Source organism: Morone saxatilis, unplaced genomic scaffold (assembly GCF_004916995.1).
Source record: "Morone saxatilis isolate NCDOM2014 unplaced genomic scaffold, NCSU_SB_2.0 Contig8, whole genome shotgun sequence".
NCBI lineage: Eukaryota > Metazoa > Chordata > Actinopteri > Moronidae > Morone > Morone saxatilis.
Window position 1 is genome coordinate 23,981,481 of NW_023340257.1, and position 11,448 is coordinate 23,992,928.

An 11,448-nucleotide genomic window follows, 5' to 3' on the forward strand; every position below is an offset into this window, starting at 1 on the left:
TTTCTTTTGTTCTTTCTTTCTTTCTTTCTTTCTTTCTTTCTTTTTGTCTTTCTTTCTTTCTTTCTTTCTTATTCTTCCTTTGTGGAGAACAGTAATATCTTTCTTCTCTCTACACTGCAGCCTTTTTCATGTTTTTCCTGGCCACACAATGAACCGTTAAATTCAGATTTTTGCCCCATTCTGCTGAAGCCGGCCCCTCGCCTTGTTCCCCTGTGAGGGTGAGGGGGTGAAGGAAGGCTGTGGGGAGGGGCGGGGGTAAGAACAGCAAGAGGTATGAGGGGCAGCTTTATTAGAACCAGACGTTTATGGGTGGTGCTGCACTGCTCCCTTCTCCAGGAGAAAATGTTCCTCCGCTCAAGCTATGAGCTGTAATGGCCACAGAGCAGGATAGTGACAGAGAGACACTGACAGAAAGAGAGAGAGGGAGTGGCGCTACATAAGATTATTACAGGAGGCCACTTTCCCAGAGTGAAACCTGATCCACGGGTACGTGAATAAAGCAGGGAGGGGTAGAGGATGAGTTAAGAGAAGAAAACCAAGCTCTCTTTTTTCTTTAAAATTAGGCTTGCAAACAGTAAGGTGGAATCCAGCAAATAGAGGGAGAGTGATGTATTTGTTTAACATGCAGGTCAAACAGTTGCAGTGATTTTTTTACAGGCTAGTTTTCTCAGCTAGTTGTGGTATTCTTCTCTCACTTTAATCTCATGTTGTCTCACCTGAACAGAGCAACGGATGATCGGGTAGTCGCCTCCAAAACCGGGAAGCCATGATAAACGGAGACTGGTCTGAGTGATCTCCAAAGCTTTCAAATTCTGAGGCTGGGATGGGAGAACTAAAGAAAGAAAGACACAATAAATAAAGCTATAACAACAAAAGAATTACACACTGAATGAAGGGGGCTGAAGTCTTAGTCCTTCCACAGTGACACCTACCAGTGATGGTACCAGATCCAGAGGTGGCCACGCCTTTGCGGTTATGGGCCTCACAAGAAAAGGTGCTGGTCCTGTTCAAACCTGGAACGAAAAAGGAACCCAACAGGCACGTGTGAAGCGGGGCTTTTGAAACCAAGACTCCTTGCTCAGCATGCTGAGTTGCGCATAATGTCAATGTGAGAAACAGTGTGAAAGTTCAAACTTAAGTGAGAACAGTGTCAGAGTAATAGTTTCCATAAGGTAGCGTGATCTCTCTGTCGACACTTTTATGATTAGTCTTAGGGTTAGTCTGTATTTGTTGATGTGAAAGTACACTTTAGTCGTTACGGTAGGAGCGCTGTAGCACAGACTCTTATTTTTTATAAAATAAATAAAAAAGTCTGGCAGGAATAATGCACCAATTTGTGCCAAGCATCTTTCCACCACATTTCATTAAAACCGGTGCCAGTGTGTCTGATTTCTCACGCTCAGTTTTAAAACATTCACTTTTGATTATAATACGCCTCTTCAGCCCAATATAAATCCCTTTTTAATGTTAGAACTGGGCGCAAACATGGATGGATTACATGGATTAGACAAAACTAATATTTTTAGCACATTTTTAACGAACATGCTTTTCAATTTTAAATCCATACACATTGTCTTGATACTGGTGTAACATAAATCTTGAAAAAGTGAAATTTTGTGCTTCTTAAAGAAATTCACTGAAATACTGTTGAAACATTTGTAACCTGACATCTATAAATCTATAAACATCACATCTATAAATGCAAGTATGTACATCCACCACCCTAGACTCACTTGTCAACTTAAGAATCTCTAACCTACAGCCTGCACAGACTGCATGTTGAATTTTTTTTTTTGCAAAGTACTTTTGAGAACAAAGAGAGCGGCCGCGTTGAGTTCCAGGTGTAAAAGGCTGAGCTGCTGCCTTCAAGAGGCTGGGGCTCCTCTGAAGGGGGCAAAGACTGTGACTCACACTGACATTCAACAGAGAATGAGTCCTCTCAGAAAGTGACTCACAGCCTGCTCACACACTCAAATCATTCCACAACACAACACAGGCTTACACACACAGACACACACACATACAGACTGACACATGTGACATTCAAGTTTTATCCCTGTTATCTAACACCCTAACATTGTCAATCAGCCACAAACAGAATCACACAGTGTGTAGCTCTGCGCCGACGGCACCATGCCTCCATTGTGTTGTGGCCGGAAAAAGAACAGGGGGTACGATCCTCGCTGGGTGAAGCGAGGGATTGTGAGAGAGGAAAAGGATGGAGGGAGGGGTGAGGGATGACCACTGGCTGTGTGGGTGAATGAACTGCTCATCAGGCCATCTTGAAGTTGTGCCACTCGCCCCTCTGTCTCTTTCCTTCCCTAAACTGCAACACAACATCCCCTGACCAGCTCAAAATGTCATAATCAGTCACTAGGAAGAACTCCTGAGCTCATGAGCATCACATTATTGACCAACAGTGTTACTATCAGCTGGGAATGACAGAGTGTAGTCCTGCTGCTTCCTCTTCTTGACTGACAAGTACAGTGCAGTCAGAAAGTATTAAGACTGTGACATACTGTGTTTTTCATAGTTTGGTTTTGGTACTTCGGCATATTGGATTTAAGGTGGCAACAGAGGCTCAACATTATTTTCATTATTGATTAATATAATCCTTGTTTGATTCATTAAAGATTTAGACTATTTAAATGTTACAAAAAAGTGAAATATATCAATGATGTCTTCAAATCGTTAGTTTTACATTCAACAATATCAGATTTGAGAAGCTGAAACCAGTGCCCGTTTTGTTCGATGAATGACGTAAACATTTAGGCACTTATTCGACTTGAAATAAAACAGTGACAATTAAAATGCTGACTTTCATCTCCCAACTTTCTCACCAGTATTTGGTGAACAGTATAAGACCTGTAGCTCTTTTTATACGGTACCCCCCAATATTAACTCAATACAGTGGGACAGTGATCCTAAACATACAGCCAAAAGTATTATTTCAGTCCTTGAATGCTCTTGACTGGCTTCAATTACTGAAGATCACTAAAGGCAAAAAGTTCAGGAAACAAGCAAGAAGATGTCTGGCAGAATGTCACCAGGGAAGATAGCAAGTCTCTGCTGATATCTGTTGGTTGCAAACTTTAGTCATTGGCTATCGAGGAATATAAACTATATTAGTACTTCATTTAAATTGCATTATCCAGTTGAATAGCTTTCTACCCTAAAACTGGTGGACTAGGCATAAAAAGAGCTCAGATGTAGATGGAAACTACCTTGAACCTTAAGTTAACATGTGTTGTCCATGATTCCATAATGGCTGGAATGTACTTCCATGTCATTTCTCATTATTGGCCTATTAAAAAACTTATTGTGTTTGCCTTGGTTTAGACCTGTGGTCTACCAGAGCAGCTGCCCATTCCAGAGATATGAGTGTCGGTTACCGTCAAACGGGTCCTGGTCAGCACCAGCCAGCCATGAGTCAAACCAGATCCTTAAACAGACCGCTGCCGCCTTCTTCTCCCTCCTTCCATCTGACTCAGCTTGCTCGGCCTGTCCTCCTACTACTGGACTTAACACAGGCCAGCTATCTGGTAGGCAGCTGTGGTTTGCATTCAAGCAGCAACAGATCTGTTACTCTCCTTCTTTCTTTTATCTCCCTATGTCCTCTGCCCATGATTTTTTTTCTCCCTCCAATAGTCCCTCTTGTGCCTGCTGCTCTGCCTTTACCCATCAACCACCACAACCACAAGGCACATCCTCAATGGCTCCACTGGCACTGTGCCAGCCAGGCCTCTCTCTCTGGGGAGGCTGGTTATTTGGTGGTTTGTTGGGGCCGTGGAGGGGGGATCTGGAAGCCTTTGAAATTATAGAAGATAGTTGCTGTGTAGCTTTTGAAGCAGTACATTATAATCAGTCTAAATAGATTAAATTAAAACCAGTGATTTTGAAATGTTCTTGTTTCTCGCAATTTAAAAACTTTGCTACTTGGGGCTGCCATCTGCTGACATCTTACTTTACTAACATGCTGAAATAAGTAGTCGGTTAATCCATCCGACATAAATCATCAATCATTTTGATAACTGATAATTGAATTGTTTAACTCTTTTATAAAGCAGAAATGCCAAACAGTTTCTGGTTCCAGCTTTTCAAATGTGAGAATTTGCTAATTTTTTAGTTTGATCTATTTAATCTAGTCATAAACTAAATGTTTGTGTTTTAAACTTTTGAATGCATGACGTTGCCTCTGCCAAGATGATGTGATGGGCATTTTGTTTTTATACATTTTATAGATTAAACATTTACTAAACCTTTCCCTGTATCAGTACAATGTGAGAGCCCTTGAGGAGTTGATTGTTTTGATGTTTTAATGGGTCTGACTAAGCTGTGTACATGTGGCCCTGACTGCTGAGGCAACAGAGAGTGAAAGATGATACCTGTGAGGTTGAGTGTGGAGGGTGACAGGGCCACCGGGTCTGACAGGGAGTTGAGGGGAGCGCCGTCCTGCAGCCAGATGACCCTGACTGGCTCTGGAGGTCCGTGGGCCACACAGTGCAAGCTCAGGGATACGTTGGCCACTACAGACATGTGATGGGGCTCCACAGAGAAATGAGGAAGACCTGAGAAAGAATTAACAATCCAAATAAAACTCTCTGCGGAAAACTTGCTTATTTTTGTGGCTGTCTTTGTGTACACGAGGGAGCTGAAGATGAACTCACCCTCCAACTGAATGCTCCCTCTCTCAGAATAAGTTGTGTTGCTTTCTGATAGGACAACAGCACATTGATAGGAGCCCATGTCGGGAAGCTGGACCTTCTCAATGCTGTGACATGCATAAAACATTATAAATTTGATAGGTTTCATGAAGATCAAACAATGACAACCCAAACAGATAAACAAGGGGATAGAGGCAGAAAGATGTACAGACCCTGATTACTTTCCTTCTAAATTATGCCATCCAATCATACTGGGATTAAATACATTAAGCTACAGTAGGAAAGGCACATAAGGGGTTTTGCTTGGATAATATTATTTCTTTCGGACTTAATTTCAATGTGCTCAACAGTGGCTGGAAGTATACATGCTGAAGTAATCCAGCAACAGTACTGGTTAAGCTAGGTGAAAGGATAAGGTGGAGGAACAGGAAATAAATACAATCAGAGCAGATGACTGACATTTTTAGGCCAGGTGTGGCTGCCTCACAACATCATTAAATCTAATGCAATGACATGACAAAAGAAGAAAACGCTGCCTACCTGAGCGTGCTAATGACCGTCCAACTGTTGCTGCCAGTGTGGACTTGGAACTGGTTGGTGTCTGCGTACTGAAGTGGAATGCCATCTCTCAGCCAGAGTACATCAGGGGGGTCCTGTTCTTCACCCCCTGCCCCCTTCAGGGTGCATTGCATTGTAACAGGTTTGCCCAGTGAAGAGATGACCGTAATGGGACTCTTCTCAAACTCCAAATCTTTGGTGAAGAGAGGGAAGAAGCAGGTTTAGAGGTTAGTTTTTATGTCAGTCCTTAAAATAAACCTTATATACAGTACACATACAACATGGTAACATTTTATGAAGCAAAGAAACCAAAGACAGCAAGCTTTCCTACTGTTTTCCTTTTTAAAGATAATATGCTGCTAGATCAGAAGTTATGCTTCCAGCAGGTGACAAACCCCATGGATGAAGCCCTTTTCAAAAATGATTTCATCATGTCCATAATTAAGAAAATAAAAAGACTTTCTTCTTCTTCTTCGTTCTTAAAAAAACAAAAAAAAAAAACACATTTTATTCAAAAGAACTCCACTTGAAAACACCTTAAATAAAACTAGGGTTATTATTTTATATATTACTAATTATTATGATTAATTACTAACTAACTCATTAGTGTTTAATAAATGTATAGTTTTTTTTAAATCACTGATAATCATGTCTTTATAAAGAAAACTGCAAAGCTCAAGGTCACAAATTGTTGACAAAAGGTCAAATTTTCCAAAACCCGAAGACATTCCATTTATATATTATGTCACAAAACACAGTAAAGCAGCAAATCTTGACATCTGAGAGACTGCACGCAGACATTTGTGGTTTAAAGATTAGCTTAAACACTTCATTGATTGTTGACTCATCAATTCATCATCTGATCTTGATCTCTAGCATTAACTTGTGTGCTCATTCTGATAATCGTTCATTCATGCTTGACAGGCTTGATGTAGCCCTCGCTGAGATATAATAACAGCAGGTGAACCTAGAGTTTATCCACTACCACACTGGTTTGTTTTTGAAATGAGTCCAGTTATCTTGTGTCCCTCACTGACAGAAGGGCTGACCTGAGAAGGACAGAGCTGATACTGGGACAAAGCCTTCTTGTCAGAGGATAGCTGCTCCTTCTACTCGGACAGTGTCAGAGCAGAGAGAGCTCAACACACTACACACTAAAAACCTCCAGGGTCTCTCTCACACACCAATGACAAGCCTGCAGGTCGTCTTCCAAGATGTCTATGAATCTGTTCAACATCTATAAAAATTATGCGGTTCTGTTTTTTCTTACTTTGAAGACATTCGACAGAAATGAGAGGAATTCCTGATAATGTTAAGGGCAGGGCTTACATGCTGTTTCAAAGATAAAAGAATAGCCACAGCTTTGACCTCTGTTTAAATACAAATTTGGCAGTGATAGATAGATCCCTCCTACAGGAATCCTTTTCTTTCCTCTACACCATCAAATAAAAATGCTAAGCATCCATAGAGCAGACCAAGGGTAGGCATTAACTAATCCTTGTCTTGTTAAAATAGATAAAAGATAAAATAACATGAGAATGTGCAAACTTGACTTTCAGGATGAAAATAAATCACATTTGTTCCACTGAGTGATGCCTGTAAAGATTTTCTCAAGCTTGTCAACCCGCCCTCCTAGTCTGTTTCATGGCCTACCCTTCAACCTCTGACCCTTTCACTGTGACCCCACAGGACTCCACTGCAACCCATCTCACGCAAACACACATAAACACAAATAATTCAGCTGCTGAAAACAGACCTGCAATGTAAATAGCACACTTTGGCAGCGGCACTCATTTTACTTATGAGTAGAACATGCCCTCGGTTCTTTAAATGTGTATGTAATCCACACACACATGCACACACACACGTACACAACTCAGCATTCAAAAAGCTTGTTCGGGCAGTGTGCAATAAATGAAGGGGCCCGCTGAGTCTCTGCTTCACCGCCTCTCTGTCTCTGTGTGCTTTTTGGCGTTAAAAGTCATTCCTCCCTTTATTTTTAAGCTTGGCTGAGCACTTTCAAGAATCTGCATGGCCCTGACTTTGTTTTGTTTTTTTCAGTGCCGTATTGAACAAAAACAGCCCTACTTTCTTTCTCTGTCTCTTAGTGCTGCATTCATATAATAATAAGCTTGTAAACCTTTTATTAGAATGCAGAGGTAGACAGAAAGAGCAGGCCATGGCCAAACTAAGGGTGTGTGTGTGTGTGGCCTGTCTCCAGTGATTCATTTGTGCTTAACTACTCCATCTCCTCCCTTTTGTCCCCTGAATTCCCTCGAGGTCCCACACTTTTTTTTTCATGATCCACCCAGTCTACTCCTACTCTCTCTCTCGTAGAAAAAGCTCAGATGTTAAATGTCAGTGGACATGCACATACCAAAAATACTCGACACAGTCCGAGCATTTATCCTCCTCTCACTCCCTCCTTTATCTTTCTGGCTTTTTAACGCTACGTAATTCAGCCCCTCCATTCACTGCCGCGCCTTTGCCCTTTTCCCATTTAGCCTCCTTTTCATGCCATTCTTTGGATTCATCGCTACACATTTTGCCACCTCCCCTCCCAACTCTTTCTCCTCCACTCTTGCCCCCTTTACCCCATCCATCATTTCACTGCTTGATCAGACTGGCTCTGACTCACAAACCAAAGCTTTCGCCCCCCTGATCCCCTCCTCATTCCTCACTCCAACATCCAAATAGGAACTGAGACATCAGGAAAGATTCTCTTTAAAACCAACAGTCTGAGCTTATAAATCAAAGCAGTGCCTAGTAATCTCTGTCCATCCTGGTCATACATCTGCTGAGGGAAGAAGTAGAGCCCCCAGAGAGACAGCGTGACCATAATGGTCAAAACACATGAGCTGACAGGTGGAGGCCCCTGTAGGGACCCCATGTTTTCATCCACTGGTTGCAGTAGCTGGTGGATTCCAAACTTAACAGAAAAACTGATTGTTAGAACAGATAATGACTTCTGAATGATGGTTGGCAGTGTTTACAAACTTATGTGCTGATGTAAAATGACCTGGTATATGTAGGCATGTTTCTAAAGGAGTCAACAGTCTGGTTTCCACCATTCTATAGAGCAAAACAGCAGACTTCTCTCCATGCTGCTGTGCTATATGGTCTTTAAGTGAGTTTGTTATGATTCCCTCACTTCCCAGCAGGAGTTATTTTAAGCCTCTGCCCTTTCCCTGCCAGGAATGCATCTCTCAACATTTCATAGTATTCTGAAAATGCCATGACCGGCAGGAATCTTGGTCTGGATACCTGGTGGTTTGGGGGAGTTCTCGGGATAAGAAGGGTTCATGAGGCACCTGATCTCAAAAACATGGAGACCAAGGAAAACGGCTCTCCACAACAAACTCCTCCACCACCTTTAGGCTGCTGTCCCTGAATAATTATGTATCAGCAGAACACAAGCCACTTAAAATCCTCAGCCTGATTAAACAAACACAAGTATCTGTAATTTGTTTTCTTTAATCACCTTGTTTTAAAAGGCTTTTTTATGAGTGTAGTGATTTCCATCATGTTGGCCAGATGTTGAACGCACTTGCAGCTGTGGTTGCACTCGCCACCCCACAGCAAATTGATTTAATGAGCTGGGAGCAGAAGGCTGACTGGGCTAATTGCTCGTTACAATGTTTTTCCTCGCACTGAAGTTGACAAACAACAGTCACATTGGATGAAAAGCTGCTGCTGCTCGGTGGAAATTAAAGCTTACCTGTGAGAGTGCCGGCGGTCACTGGCCTCCAAGCAGCAAAAATGAAGGTGAGGATCAAAAACGACCATTTAGAGTCGCTCATGTTTTTTCTTGAAAGGAGATCACCTCTGAAAATGTGCTTCATAAGGACAGCAGTCATCTTGGAAACATCAAGGGACTCCATCACCGCATCTCAGCAGCGCAAAGATCCAAAGTTGTGCGCTGAAAAAAAGTTTTGCTTTGACGCCGGCAGAAAATGTGATTATCCACAGAAAACCGGACCCCGTCGTTTCAGTTCCCTTTTCCTGAACAGACAGACTATAAAAAAACATATATATCCGCGCTGCTCGAAAGTCTTCTTGCTTTTCCCCCTTACTCTGTTGTTTTGGTTGATCCCAGTGCGGAGCGCTCGCCACCAAACTTTTTAGAAAAAGTGCACAGCAAAAAGGCGCACCGAAACCTTCGGCCGCTGATAAAGTTGTACAAAGCCGAGGCTATTTCTAGCAACCGAGGGAGTATTTTTAAACCAGTGTTTCCTGCAGTCTGTCGTCCAAAGTCTCTCTCCTGCCCATCGGCTCCCTCAGACTCCCTCAGACATTCCCCTGGCTCTTTCTTTTCCCTCTCCCCCTTCAAACAGGATTCAAATTCCTCAACTCAAGTTCTTTCCACCCTCCTCCTCCTCCTCCTCCTGAGTCTCCCTCCTTTTCTCAGAGGATGTGAGAAACCCTGCGGCATGCTGATTGTCTCAACACAATCCCCCATTCGCTTTTTAATTACACACGGATCCCCAGAAGTTGTAAATAACCCAGTAAATCACCCGTTTCCCGCTTGAAACAAAGTATATGTGTCAGTCTGTGGCAAACAGAGCTGTGCGCTGCCCATGTGTGGATCAGCAACATGATAGAGGACATTTTGTCTGGGCAGAGTATAAATCAGTCTGTTTACTTATGAATAAATGAGACACAGTGATTTAAACACCTTTCATCGTTGTCTGTTGCAGAGTATTAACTTACTTTGCTTTACCTAAACTTGTCCTGCTTTTATATGGATATCTACAAATTGTGCCCTGGTTTAATTGTATCTGCACATTGGAAACTGTTTATTGTTTAATGATGTATTGATAGTTAAAAATAAAGGTTATTTTCATGATTTTCCTTAGTGTTTTTACAGATTTAAAATAAAATTTAGGGTCAAAACACACTGCCACATTAACAATCTAGATGATTTCTTTGTATATGCTAGTTGTTGTGAAAAGATTAATTTAAGAGGATTAAATTAATAAAATAACGCCTAACTTCAATTTGCTCAATGACTTGCTTAAAAAACTTTACAGAACTTATACTTCCAATTAATTTCATCATTGGGCAATAAGCAATTTGCATTTTTAATATTATTAACTTGCTGCTAACAGTTTAAAATGTTTCAACCTTTATGTAACCGGGCACATTAATGTCTTATTTACAATGCCATGCAACAGGAGCCTGTTGCTGGAGCCTGGGAAAAGGGGAAGAGACCAAATGTATGACAATAAAGTAATAGTAATACTATTCAGACTATTCTGTTTGTATTTATTGCTACCCAGCATAACCAGGATTATGTCACCGTAATGTCTGGGAATTTGTTTGAACATACTATTTCAGCCAAAACAGACTGAAGCATGATCAGCTGTAGTCTAAATAAATGCTGCTGTCCCGCTGATTCTCATCAGACGCAGGGAGCAGTAGTGCGGGGTTGTTGTGCTGTTGTAGACTGTGATGATGTCTGAGGTGACTGTGTGTGTGTGTGTGTTTGGACAGAGGTGACTGTGTGTGTGTGTGTGTGTGTGTTTGGACAGAGGTGATGCTGCCGCTCGCTGCCTGGGAGAAGGCCCTGCAGAGTTCACATACCATTCATGAATAATTGATTTGCTGCATAGATTCCTGTTTTTTTTTTCTTTTCCCATGAAAATGATGGGAGGAGCTGGGACTCAGGTTGCGAAGACCTGGGTCCCACTGGCCCTTTAAGAGTGGCTCTCTGGACAGTGTTGTGTTCCCAGGGTCTTTAATGGAGACAGAGAGGGACTGAGAAAGACCCCATTGTATATGCTCTCTTTTCAATAGGAGCTTGAGCAATGGTGCTCTCACTGCTCCCAGATAGAAGCACAGAGAGAGAGGCAGGGAGGGAGGGAAGAGGGTCACCGAGGGGGTCCTGTACAAGAAAGAGGGGTGTTCTACTCAAAAACACAAAGTTTTGGGGCTGGATGGGTCCTGGAAGGAGTGAATGTTTGGGTTTCGAGGGGGATGGGCTTCAGCTCCGCAGGACTCTGTGTTTAGGTTTAAGCCACACCAAAATCCAGCAAACATGATTCACCAAACAAGACTTAAAGACTTAGAGACTTTTAGATGACGCTAAAGTGGATTAACAGTGTTGAAAGCACATGCATCCAGTTATAAAACCACTTGTACCAACAAAACAAGTTATATGGGTACCAGTTATTATGTTCTCTCACAAAGACAGACTGCAGTGCCAATATCCTAGTTAGTCTCCACT

At 42.1% G+C, this 11,448-nt stretch overlaps 1 protein-coding gene across 1 annotated transcript in view; it reads right to left on the reverse strand.

The window, feature by feature from the left end:
- LOC118341383 (tyrosine-protein kinase receptor UFO) overlaps positions 1 to 9,564 on the reverse strand; it is a 25,501-nt gene extending 15,937 nt beyond the window's left edge. Inside the window, exons 1-6 of the mRNA XM_035679630.1 lie at positions 8,941 to 9,564; positions 5,205 to 5,415; positions 4,668 to 4,771; positions 4,386 to 4,568; positions 933 to 1,013; positions 717 to 832 (exon numbers count right to left, since the gene is read on the reverse strand). Coding sequence (XP_035535523.1) covers positions 717 to 832; positions 933 to 1,013; positions 4,386 to 4,568; positions 4,668 to 4,771; positions 5,205 to 5,415; positions 8,941 to 9,103 — 858 coding nt within the window. The 5' untranslated portion in view covers positions 9,104 to 9,564. The remainder of the gene's footprint in view (positions 1 to 716; positions 833 to 932; positions 1,014 to 4,385; positions 4,569 to 4,667; positions 4,772 to 5,204; positions 5,416 to 8,940) is intronic.
- Positions 9,565 to 11,448: the final 1,884 nt, after the last annotated feature.